Genomic DNA, 13,420 nt, shown 5'->3' with positions numbered 1-13,420 from the left:
GTGGAAGAGTATTGAGCAATTTTTCTCATTATCTCACAGAGTAATCTCTCAGGGTGTAGCATCGCTGAACTAATGGCCCTCAAATAGTAGCTTATCAGAGCTGCTCAGGGATTCTTGCCATTGCTATAAAAAGCCATTTGGCAATAAGGAGTGTGTCATGTTAGAAGCACAGGCATTTACTAGAACATGAATATGCTAAAATACTTCATTTACAGACTCTTCAGTGGCAGCTGGTTCTAAAAAACTTAAGTGGATGATTTTGAACATCACAGATAACTACTCCTTCTAAATACTATCTTTTTAAGGCAGTTGATCCTACAGATGAGTGATAAGTTACTGCATTTGTTGGGTGTTTTCATTGGGCACTTCATGCCTGACCTCTCCACTTTTTGGTAAATACTCATTCAGAAGTTATGACTGTTTTGCTGAAGGTTCATTAAGTGGTTTTGCACCCATTTTGCAGTTAAACAGAGGAACACATAGGAGTTGGTTCAGTCTCAGAGATCGTTTCTTGACTGGAGTCAAGGCTTTGTGTTTTCTTTTTTTTTCCTGAGCTAATGAACATATTTCAAATGCTACTTCCCCACTTCTGTACAAAAATGGCTTACCAGGTGTCAGACTCCTGTGTCTTCCTCTTGCACTACTGGAGTAGCTTGACTTTTCCCCTCTGGCTCTTGCTTGCCCGATGACATTGGTGCAGAGTTGGTGCTGTCTTGTTTGGTGGCTTCCAGCTACCTGTGGAGTCCTGGTTGGTCGTCATCAGAGTGACATGTCAGTGCTGTATATAAGACTGGGGGGAAATGGGTCATATAAGCAGAACACAGATATACTAATTTACATTGCCCAGAGCGTTACAGACTTCTGCACAGGTCGCGCTGGAGTTGGCTTTCACTCTTGGCTGTAGTTGTAAGTTCATGAGTAGCCTGCTGCTTTCACAGTTCACTCAAGTCAAAATCTGTAAGCTGATCCTGGGATTGATCGGTGGTGGATTTGGGCACCTATAGCAGTACTTGGCTGAGAAAGAGGTGTTACTGCTGCCTTTCCACTCCTCTGATAGACCTCTTTCTCATTTCTCTTAGATCTGTGGTTTGCATATACTTGATTGCCGGAGTCTCTTAAGCAGGTGTTGATTACAGAGATCATTGAGGAATCACAGGTGTCCAAGTATCAGCCAAGCAAACAGTCAATTAACATGTCTGTGTGTAGGCAGAGCTGGGTGCTCCCTGAAGCTACCAGGTGTTTTGAGAATTCCTTGTTCTAAAGAACTACCTTTACAATATACACTATTTTAGCTGAAATGGTGCTAATAATGTAGGAATGTTCATGGTTTGCTCTTAATTAAATAACACATTCAGTGATGGAATATGACCACTCAATTCAAATGTTCAGATTTTTGGTTTTTTAGAAACCAAACTGTTGCTGCTTTAAATGTTGTTGCTAAATAGAAACAACAAGCGGGGGGGAAAAAACCCAACCAAACAAAAAACCACAATACCCCAGAAAACAATAGTTGACTTGCTGTTCTCAGGAGTGTTCCATGCTGAAGGTCTAGTAGACCATGCCAAAGGGTTATCATGAAGTAAAAGTGAAAATGTTGGATCTAAGATAATTTTGACCATTAGTAAACATACTGACAAATTATTCCTAACCTTTGAGGAAATACCATATGTAAGCTTGCTGGGCCTGAGGATAGGGGTCTCTTGGCTTTGTGTATCTGAGGTCCAGGGCTGATTCTCACTTGCTTTTTCTTTAAGATCGAGAGAGAGCTAAGCTTTAGTGCCTGAGGAATGTAGCTCCTAAACTTTGAGGAGACTCCCATAACCCACTGGAGACCAGCATTGAGTGGAACCTCATGGATTACAGTGAGGGCTTGAATCCTCTGTGCTCTGTGTGTGGCAGGGGACCTCCCAAGCCAATAAAGCAAAAATGTTAATGTAGCAAGTGACAACATGAAGTATTTAAGAATTGTCTCTGTATGGGAGCTTAAAACCCCCTTTTTTTCACTCCTTTTCAGAAAGAAGACACAGCTCCTCCAGCAAGCCGCCTTTGACTCCTCCCTCCTCTTCAGTATTTTCCCTCATTTCATCTTTCCCTTCAAAAAACAAAGGTAGCAGTGGAAGTGGGAGCAATCGTTCATCCAGTGGAGGTACTAGTGCACCATCATCAAATTCCAAGTTGTTGAAATCACCCAAAGACAAGCTGCAGATCAGTGGAAACAACAGGTTAATGCATTCGGTACAGCACAGCAAAGTCCCCCATGATAAAATGTGAGTATGCATTTTGACAAAGAATTAAATATTACTACTTGCATAAGCACTGCTCTATCAGTAGAGTTTCCTTTTGTTTCAGATGGGTTTTGGTTTAAGAGATAATCACTTCAAACTCCTCCAGATCTTTTCCAGATAATGCTCATGACTGTTGAACAAGATCTCTTGCAAAGGTGCATCTTAAATCACCATGAATGAAGGTCATTTCACTAGGGGCTCTTAATTCTTTGATTCAATCTGCATACTTTGATCATAAGGGAGTTTTAGCTCTGATTCAGGTGATTTTTGCCCTGCACGTGTGAGATCACAGCACTGCTGATATAATTTAATGTCACAGAACAGGGCTTTTCTCACTGGACATAACAGTCCATTCCAGTTGCTTTGGTGATACTCTGTCTTTTGAATCCAAATAATGGTTTCTGAAGTCCCTGAGGACACTCTGAAATACTTACAGGGAAATGAGGGAAAAGAGGACAGAAAACATTATGGATATCATAAAAAATATGAAAATAAAAAAGATAATAAGAAAATGACGAGTAAAGGAGGAAGGTCTACATTTGCATTGGGAATAGATCAGAGTATTATTGAGCAATAACATATTTTAACTACTTTTTTTCAATTTTCTTCCCTTTGTTTTTCATAAATAGTATGACTCCATCTGTCAAAGTGGAAAAGATTCATCCAAAGATAGATGGTGCCCAACTGAAAGCTGCTGTTGGTCCAACTTGTTCTACTACTGTGAGTTCCTCAATAAAGACTGGCCTTAATTGTCCCTCAATACCAAAGCCACCCTTGCCTTCCCCTGGACAGATACTGAATGGTAAAGGTCTTCTCTCTGTGCCTCCATTTTTGGAAAAGAAACCTGAAGAAAATACAAATAATAGGAAATTTTTACATAAAAGATTGTCAGGTAATTGTTTTTAATTATTATTTGCTATATTCCTTTTAGTAATGTATCTATAGAAATACATATAGAAATAAGTTTCAGGAGCAAATTAAACACTTTTGTGATACTTTAACTTGTAATAAGTTTTTTTTATGTTACAATTTAAATGTGGAATTTGACATACACTTAAATGATGCAAACACCTTGAAATGTGGCTTTTGCTTTCAGAAACTGTACAGATCTTAAAGGCCTGTCAGTCCCAACAGTTTTAAAATTTTGCTCTTCTACTGTCTTTAAAGATTTTAGTTTCCTTCTTTCTGTATGGAAGATTCAAATGTACATGGAAAATAGAAAAACTAGCACCTTTTAAACTCAAAAATGGAAACCCGTCTGCTCTTTACACTTTTTAAACACAATTATTTTGAGTGTTAGTAGAATGACAGAAAAGTTGTTGACACCAAAACCAACAACCAAAAAACCTTTTTTTTTTTTTTTTTTGGTCACAATCCATATTGATGGTGACCTCTTCTCCTAACAGGCAGAATCAGCTCCTCCTTTGGGGTCACTTACAGGTGTAAATGTTTCCATTCTCTTTGTAGCCCAGAGATCTGTATTTCAGCACACCATAAATTTGCTGAGAGTGTAGAAAATTTCATTTGCACAGTTTTATTGTGCATTTTTATTTGTACATTTGCCTATGTTTTATTTGAAAGTTTCCAATATGGTTAATTTTTATAATGCAGCTAAATGTTGTTAGTATTTCTAAATGTCTTTTGATAACTTTTCACTTTTGTGTATCTCTGACAGAGAGAGAATTTGATCCTGATATATACTGTGGTGTCATTGATGTGGAAACCAGGAAACCTTGTACTAGGTCTTTAACATGCAAGGTAGGATATCAGAATCAGAATAAGATTATCTGGAGTTTTAATTCAAATTCCTGAGGAATATGATAGAAAATGGAAAACTACAAATTTCTGTTGTCAGTAATTACCACTTTAAATGGTACCTCTCAAAACATGTTGTCCAGAAAAAGAAGGAATTGTTTTTGAAGTTCAGTTAATTATTTATTCAAAAACATGTTTCTTAGAGTAACCTGGGGAATTGTATTTTTGTATAAACCCTTTAAATGTGGATGCTGACATGGGACAGTCTGTGCTACTCCACATGTGGGTAGCAGGGGACCAACACATTCCTCTGTTTGGGGGTAACCTTTGGGTTGTAGATCATGAATTTTAAAATTCCTCATAAGCATTAAAAATATTATTCGTTTATGGAGGATTTAAATAATTCAAGCTCTCCCACTCTCACACCCCCTTCTCTCCCCCCAGCAGAGTCTGCAGCAGGTACTTGGGAGGTATTTGTGTAAATGTTAATGCTGCTGGATGTACAGCCATAGCCAGCTCGGAAATGAGGCTCCTACAAAAAGCCATGGAGCATGCCTAGAGGTCAAACTCTAAATTAAACAATCCATAAAAACTTTCAGTCAGACAAAATGTCTCCTCTGGCTCCAAAATCTTGTGGGACAGAGGGGTATCACTTGGTCCCTAGGAAGCAAAAATCCAGATTCCCTGGAACTATGCAATATTTTGCTGCTTTCCTGCAAAGCAGCTTAACCTGTCAGTTTGGGAAGCATCTGGTAAATAAACCACCTACAGAACAAAGGTAAATGAAGCTGGCACTAATGACCCAGAGGAACTGAACTTGAACACATTGCCCTTTTGGAATTACAGAGGGGAGGAAATTGTGTTGCTAAGAGGGGAAAAGCTGAAAGATTTTACAAGAGAAAAATGCAAATAAAAAGTGAAAAAGAGAAAGAAAGTAAAAACATTTCTTAGAAATTACTTATACCTACTGATAAAATATTTTTGGAATTGCTATTTGTGTCTGAATTATGTGATAACTTTTGCCTACTAAAATGAACCAAATCAAAGCCTTGGTGCCATATTAAAAAAAGTATTCTGTGTGACTTTAACAATTCAGAAAAATAACTTCCATCTATTTCACCTTACTTAGAATTTGTGCCATTTATGCACATATGTATCTTACTGTGTGTAATGTTCAGGACACTCAAAGAACTTTGAGTCCTGTCTGACTCTGGATTCTGCTGGATGTTTTGCATTCCTTAATATCTATTTGATTACGTTAGTTTTCAAGGAATATGTTAGTGTATAGTAGGCAGCAAAGTATTTTTATAAATATTTTTCAAGTTTCCCATTAAGTCTTATTTTAAACGTTGATGTGTTGAATATTTTCATAAGTTAAAGTAAATATTATCTCTTTTTAGTTTTGCAGGAGTTGGCAATTGAGATATCAGTGTAAAAAAAGATTTTCAGTTCTAGTGTTAACCTTATAAAAAACTTGGCAGTTCACGTTTTAAAAAGAAATTTGAAAGAAGCCTTTTACTGAATTACTGGTTTTGTGACTTTGTATCAGACAGGGATATAATCATCCCCCAAGCCATTTTAAGTTTGTTTTCTAAGTCACATTTACATTTGTTTACTAAACCAGGAGTATGATGATTTTCTCTGTTTTAGAGCTGTAGAGGCGTGTTTTGAGTGTTTGACTTCGACAAATGTAATAGCCTGGGATTAATGATTTATTCATGGTTCTGCAGACACATTCCTTAACCCAGCGGAGGGCTGTACAGGGTCGAAGAAAACGATTTGATGTGTTATTAGCTGAGCACAAAAGCAAAACCAGGGAAAAGGAACTTCTTCGACATTCGGATCATCATCAGCAGATGCCCCCTCTCAGGGAACCACATCCCTCACCTACTAAAACTTCCCAGGAGCTGCACCAAAATTCTCATGGAGTTACTCTTACAGAATCAAAGCCTTTATTACCTAATAAACCCAAACCTCACCCCCCCAGTCTTCCAAGGTAAGGAAAATCTGCGGATCCAGTGGTATGAAATTAACAGTGGGAGCTTTTGAGGGTGCGATAGGGATCTGTTGGACGGGGCAGTGTGTTTGCTCTAGGCCTGATGACTGTGTGCAATTAGCAATTACTTGCTGAGTGTAACTCCGGGTGAGGAGGGCTTGGTGTTTGAAGCAGTAAAAGCTGACTTGCATCAATAACAGCAGTTCAGCAACAATTGGGCAATGCTGCTTTTCCAGGGGTTCCACCATACCCCATGTCCTTCTGCTCAGTGGGTGTGTTCCGAGACTATGGACAACACCAGGAATCTGTTAGTGTAGATTTCCTTCTGCCAGTAATAGTAAGCACTTAAAGGGTGGAATTTTTTACTAGACTTGGTTTGATAACACCTGGTTACTGCTTGCCTTGCCCAGGCCTCCAGGCTGTCCAGCCCAGCACAGTGGAAATGCCCCCAGCGAGTCTCCTTCTGTCCACGAGTCCCCTCACCCTCCCTTGCCTGCAGCTGAGCCAGCATCTCGGTTATCCAGTGATGAGGGAGAATGTGATGAAAAAGAAGAGCCTGTTGAAAAACTGGATTGTCATTATTCAGGTCATCATCCTCAACCAGCCGCTGTACGTTTTAAAAGTTAACCTCAGTCTCTCCCTGGCTCTAAACTTGTAAACAAATTACTTGGGGGTTTTAAGGGTGGTTTTCTGTGGAGTATGTGATTTTATTTTTTCTTTCTATATTTTGAGAAAATTTTGTGGCCTAGTAGGCGGTGAAGGTTTAACTAGTTGCAAAATAAACATACCAAAAAAAATGTGTTCATAGCTCATTTCCCCAATCCAAAAGAAACTAAAATGCCAAAATACTAAAGATGAAATTGGTAACTGCTCTAAAGGACTGTGGGTTTGGAATAAGGACATGTAAACAGTGTCTTTTTGGTGAGATTTTGTTATTGGACTTCCCCTCTACACCCACACACATTTTTTACTCAAGGTATCAACATCACATTAAAGGTGGCAGTAAAGTGTTTCATATTTAAATCTTGACAAAAGCTAGTTAGTCTAACTAAAAGCAAATTTATTGCCTAGACTGTATGTCAAATTATCTCATTTTTTTTAAAAACAGACTACAAGCAGAAGTAGATGTTACATATATATATTTATAATTTTTTATACATACACTCAAACACACACTGCTGTATTTCTCTGTTTAGTCAAAGGGATTCAAATTTGACTTTTGCTTTTAGTCATAAGTATGGGAGTATCAGATAGGAAGAGAAAGATACCAATACACCAAGGCCAAAAATGAAAATAGTTGTTATGCCATAGAAATAAAAATTCCAATTTATATTTTTTATCCTTTATTTAAACATCAGAAAGCGTATTATTTAGCAATATTTGTTTATAAACCAGTGCTTTGTTATTTAGAGAGTTGTTACTGGAAGTAGAAAACACCAATGAAAATCTGTCTTTTCAGTTTTGCACATTTGGTAGTCAGCAAATTGGAAGAGGTTATTACGTGTTTGACAAGCGGTGGAACCATATTCGATGTGCACTTGACTTCATGTTGGAGAAGCATCTTAATTCACAAATGTGGAAGTGAGTAGAAGTGAAAGAGTTCTTATTATTCTTGGTATTTGTAAAAGTACATGGAACCTGTGATTCTAGTTAAAGAACAGTAGTCTTGTGTTCAGATTAATCAGAACGAAGGTTGATGGCCTGTGCTTTGTTTTTTACAACAATTAACTCAATTTCATTAAATATTTCAGTGGCATTAATCAACCTCAAGAAACAATCATTTTAATGTAGCATTGTTAGACTGGGTACTAGTCTGAAGAGTGGTGGTTACGTGGGGTTTTATTTGTGTCTTTCTGTTCACCTGCAGGAAAATTCCTCCAGCATCCAGTACCACAGCATCAGTCCGTGCTCCACATCGGACAAACTCGATGCCTGCTTCCCAGCACGGTGTCAATGCAGCAGGTTTCCTCTTACCCACCACGGTTATGTCATCGCCAGCGTTGGTATCTCCTTCCTGTGTGTCTCTGAATAATAAATCGGTACCATCCCACGGAACGACACTAAATGCCAATCCTGCTGCTTTGGGGGCAGTGGATCCTGTCTGCAGTATGCAATCGAGACAAGTGTCTTCATCCCCTTCAACACCTACAGTGCTTTCCTCTGTACCTTCACCTATGCCCAGCAAACCTCAGAAAATGAAATCCAGCAAATCTTTTAAACCTAAGGAATCTTCTGCTGGCAGTGGCACCTGTAACAGCACCGGCAGCGTCAGTAGCAGCGGCGGCTCAGGAAAGAAGCGTAAAAACAGTTCCGCACTGCTCGCACCTTCTCATTCCACAGAGTCCTTCAGAAAAAACTGTGTGGTGAACTCTGGAAACTCTGGGACCTCCTATCATCCGTCGGTGACAGCTTCATCCCACAGTGTTGGCCTCAACTGTATGACTAGCAAAGCTAACTCTGTTAGCCTCAAACATGACCAATCAGGGAGGGGTCCTCCGACCGGGAGCCCTGCAGAATCCATAAAGAGAATGAGTGTGATGATGAACAGCAGCGACTCCACGCTCTCCTTAGGGCCCTTTGTTCATCAGTCCAGTGAGCTGACTGTAAATTCACACAGCAGTTTTTCACATTCACATACTTCCCTTGACAAATTAATAGGAAAGAAAAGAAAGTGCTCACCTGGTTCAAGCAGCATCAACAGCAGCAGCAGCAAATCAAACAAAGTTGCCAAATTGACATCAGTGAACAATGTTCATGCAAAACACACTGGTGCAATCCCAGGGACGCAAGGACTGATGAACAATTCTCTTTTTCATCAGGTAGGAAATTCTGCCTCAAACTAAGCCAGCATGAACAATCATACAATTATTCATGTGCTTATATTACATGTGTTCTCTTAATTATTCAGTATCCAATTCCAGGTCCTGTTCAAGTGAAAGATACTTCTCATATTTGTCCACTATTCATTTTGAGTGTTTTTATAGTACATTCACACAAGTTTTTATTAACACTGTAAAAAAAAAAACAACCTACATTTTATGAAAGTAATCTTAAATGTGGTGTTTCAAGTTCCTTATATGTTGCCTGTGAATTGCTTTCAGATGAAATTCATGTATTTTAAAAATATAATTTTAAAAATCTTTCCAGCCTGCCGTGGAACTGAGCTGTGTGCCTCAGCCTGACTCCTTGTTTCTACAAAGTGGAACATAATGATGCCGATAACAGAACTGTGATACTGTGATAAAACAAGCCTATTATCCCAAGGTGTCATTGACTAACTTCTTAGTAATAACAGGATTAAATGTTATAAATAAGATAGAAACCTTTTTAGTCAGTAAAGCGAACAGATATGCTATAAAGGAAATGGATCTCATGAGTTTGTAAGATCCCATTTTAAAAATTAGTTTGGGATTTTATTGTTTTTTAAACAAATCTCACTGGAAAAGTAGTGTCTTCAGGATTGAAAACCTAAGAAACTTTGTTTCCTCTGCTGCTTAAACCCTGAAGTCTGTGCACCTGGAGGGCCAGGAGGTCAGTAAGAGCTTTTTCAGAGTGGTTTCTTAATTTTCAGTTTCAGCCACAGAGGAAGATTTTCACCGTTGTGTTTACTGTGAGAAAAAAAACCATTCAGATGGCTGAATTTATTTTTGTACTTACCTAATCATTACTACCTCAACTATGGAATATAAATTAGAAATATCATTTGAGTGAATTAAGGAAGGAAATTGTGCCTGAAACCGTTGTAACTTCTTAAGAGCTTTAGTTGAGAATTGTCAAGTCTTGGAGAAGCCAACCGCATGTTAGCAGTGTCACATTGTGCCTGAGATTTTCCCCAAAATATACTCTCTTTATCCCAGAAATGTGTTTTCAGAGCTTCTGCTCCAACAGCCCGGCTCACTCATCCTTTTCTCTCTTTTCTTGCTCCCAAGCCAAAGGCCCGTCCCTGATAGCTGAAGGCACCACGGTGAGAAACGAACTGGACAGTTTTCACTACAAGCAAAACCTCCATCTGGATTTCTGGACTCCAAGATGCCTTGAGTTTTCCCAACTTCCCATGGTCCTCAGGTGTGGAAATCTACTGGACTGTCACTTAAACAAGGAATTTCCCTGAAGCCATGTCTGTAGCAACGAATATACTAGAAATGGACACTGGATGAAGTTCAGCCACATAATTGCTCTTATCAGTGTTAACAGTGGTCTGGACTGTTTGCTACAAATCTGTGAGATTTTCCTTACAGGAGTACATCATCTTGCCACTATTTGACATAGTTTGGCTGGGCAAACGAATGTTTTCTGGGGGGAAATAAACGTTACTGTGGACTTATTTTTATACTGATGGTGTCTTTTGTAGGTGATAGCTAACCAGACAGACACCCTCAATGGAGAGGACCCCATGACAAGGGGAAAAATGTGTGAGGCACAATGGAAAGAAGCCCTCAAGAAGGGAATATGGCTTTAGTGTTTTTATAGCAATGTTCCTTTAATGGAATATAAAAAAAAATAGCACAATTCAAAAACTAGTCTGTTTTGCCCAGCCTTTTGCAGGTAATTTGGGATAAGAAGCTATCAGGAGTTTAAAACAAAACAAACCCAACAAAACCAGAAAAAACTTGTTTGAGGCCATTGCTCAGAAAACAAGTATAAAAATATCGTATTTGTGTGATACAAAACCTATTTTATATTCTTTTGAATAAGATTTGATTGTGGAAGAAAAGGTAATTTTGTTCTTTAAAAATTCCAAAAACATCAAACAGACAAAGGCAAATAACCTCTAAAACTCTATGCCCAAAGAACGTATTTATTGACCTATACTGTATACCATAGGCCTTTGTTATTTTAAAGAAGATAACTTATTGGTGAAATTAGGCTGGATTTGTCTTTCAGCTGATGAAATTAGCCCTTTTAAAACTAAGTTTTTAAAGTATTTAAATATTTTCTAAAAACCATAAAATTCAGTTTCTTTCTGCCTTGTTTGTGTAACTAAATTGTTGACATGAGATACCTTCCACCACTCAGTGAGATTTTTTTTGGTCAAAATTCTAGAATAAACACCAATTTGACAGGAGAGTTCCCTATGAAGCACAGGTTTGTGCATCACAGTCATCCCACGCCCACCCAGGCTTTACGAGCACAGGGGGCTTTACACAGTTTTATATAGTCCAGCCAATTTTTATGAAATATTTTGTCTTGCATCAAAACACCTCAAAAGTGAATTCCGCTAAAGGGCTCATTGTTTTATGGTTTGACCCCTCTGGATGTTTTTGTTAAGTTTTTAAACATCAGGTAAAGGCTCAAAACTAACTGAAGTTTCATTAAGGGGGCAAAGCAAAGGAAAACGAATTCCTAACCAAGGAGAATTTTTTTTTCTGCCTTAAAGGGGCACCAGCTATTGCTGAGAAGAGACAATCTGAGCCTGTCCAATTGTTCAAGTAGCCCAGCCTTCTCCCCATTCTGGTGGCAAGTAGTAAGTACATCAGGGAATCCAAAGCCACTCTGAGTAGCAGTTGCTTAGTTGTTTACCTAACAATGCTTTCAGTTTCACCTGAACTTCCTACAAAATCATTGTTATACAGCAAAACAACAAGAAGCCTCTATGCAGACACTTTAGCTTTGAATTGATACAAAAGATCACACTGAGAAAGCAATGTACTAGAGACTCTTATTATGCAAACTTTTAAAAAAAATAGTAGACAACTTTTCAGGAACAAAAGGATTTGTATTTAATAGGATGCCCTGTTGAAAGGATTGTTAGAACTGCAATTGGTTTAATGTAAAAGGAACCAAAGTAATGTGCCACAAAGAGAAATCAAAGTGTATTAAATCCTGCACATTTGGAGTGAAATCCACGCTCCGATGAAGTCCCTGGGGCAGAGCTTCCACTTCAGGACAGCATCAGTCACAAGTGCAATTTGACTCTTGGTAGACACAAAGGTAAAGGAAACAAAAATTTGGCAAGATTGGACAGTAGCGAGTTTGTGATCGAACTCTCCTGGTTTTTTAAGGTTCTGTTGATCTGAAAGCAAAATGGCAAATCCGTGCTCCTTCGGTAGCGGGCAGACGTGTCAAAAGTGAATTCCTGTACAGAGCCAGTGTCTGCAGCCACCTGTGTCATGTGGGTTTGAGCCATTGGGAGCAAAGAGTTAGAACATAAATTCTGTCTGCCCTTACAGACCTGCTTAAATATTATGTTTTAGATCTTGGTTATAAGCAGAACATTGTTCCTGAAGCTTTTATTGTCACATAGTTCTTACTGTAAATAATTAAGGAAGCTTAAAATTAATTTTCCTTGCAAAAATTGAATTTGCAGTGGCTGGGTTGTTTCTAGACAGATTTTGGTATTAATTTAAGAGATACAGTTTTTATAGTCTTTCCAACTTCTCGTTATGACTCCTGCAGTTTTCTTAACCTAAAAAATTGCTGCAATGATGAACAAAGAATTATACAAGAAAAAAAACATACTTTTGTATCTTTATTTTGGAATTTCTTGTTCTATTATAAATATTGAAGTATCCCTATTTCAGAAGACATATTTTGTTAATTGATTGTACATATTTAAATATGTATTTTTGCACAGGTCTTTTTTTCTTATATCCAGTTTTGGTACAATTGAGATCATCTAGTATTTATTTATTAATTAATTAAAAAAAAAAGAAAAAGCAAATACCTTTTTATAATTTGAAGTGGTTCACTGCCAAGCCAATAGTTAACATGCCTACTTTGCAACGTTAAGGGATGCCTCCGTTTTGTGAAAGCCGCGTCCCTTTTCCTGTCTTGGGAGTGGATCCACGCAAAGGATCTCCCGGGTCCTGCGGTCGGGTCCTGCCCCGGGAGCCCCGAGCGCAGGATTGGAGCTGGAATGGTCGATGTGGCATTGCTTATCAGTTGCCTGATTCCCAGAAGATCCATTTAGTTAAGTGACACACTGCTTCTCTTTTTTTTTTTTTTTTTTTTTTTTTAGTGTTCGTGTGCGTGTGTGTGCGTGCGCATCCGTGTGGGTCTCATGTGGTTTAAAACTAACGGAAAAAACTGAAAGTGCCTGATATAACTAGTTTTAAGCTTGGACTGTTTAGACAGCTTCTCCTTAAAAGACTTGAATGTTCAGTTGAAATTTTGGAGCTTGCTTTTTCCACCTATATATATGTGTGTGTATATGTATGTATGTGTGCATGTATATATATATATATACACATACATATATATATATTTCTGAAATTAATGAGATGGGTTGACAAAAGAAAACAAATGATGCTGGTAACTTTTGTAAAATCTTTTAATTCGAATACCTTGTGTTGGAACAATCCCATTGGTAACTGATATTTAGAATATTGCCAAGGGTATGAAATATGGTTTTAACCTGCAGTTTATTTAACTGTCTCATTTTGGG

The 13,420-nt window shown here is 38.2% G+C and overlaps 1 protein-coding gene across 8 annotated transcripts in view; it reads left to right on the top strand.

The window, feature by feature from the left end:
- The window catches only part of ATXN7 (ataxin 7), an 83,439-nt gene extending 73,079 nt beyond the window's left edge, over positions 1-10,360 (top strand). For all 8 annotated transcript variants that reach the window (XM_064667299.1, XM_064667300.1, XM_064667301.1 and 5 more), the window contains 8 exons: positions 2,015-2,267; positions 2,915-3,177; positions 3,961-4,043; positions 5,771-6,036; positions 6,447-6,645; positions 7,496-7,617; positions 7,904-8,855; positions 9,966-10,360. In XM_064667299.1, coding sequence (XP_064523369.1) covers positions 2,015-2,267; positions 2,915-3,177; positions 3,961-4,043; positions 5,771-6,036; positions 6,447-6,645; positions 7,496-7,617; positions 7,904-8,855; positions 9,966-9,983 — 2,156 coding nt within the window. In that variant the 3' untranslated portion in view covers positions 9,984-10,360. The remainder of the gene's footprint in view (positions 1-2,014; positions 2,268-2,914; positions 3,178-3,960; positions 4,044-5,770; positions 6,037-6,446; positions 6,646-7,495; positions 7,618-7,903; positions 8,856-9,965) is intronic.
- Positions 10,361-13,420: the final 3,060 nt, after the last annotated feature.

This window comes from Pseudopipra pipra, chromosome 11, assembly GCF_036250125.1.
Source record: "Pseudopipra pipra isolate bDixPip1 chromosome 11, bDixPip1.hap1, whole genome shotgun sequence".
Taxonomy (NCBI): Eukaryota; Metazoa; Chordata; class Aves; order Passeriformes; family Pipridae; genus Pseudopipra; species Pseudopipra pipra.
This window is presented reverse-complemented; position numbering and strand designations above follow the sequence as displayed.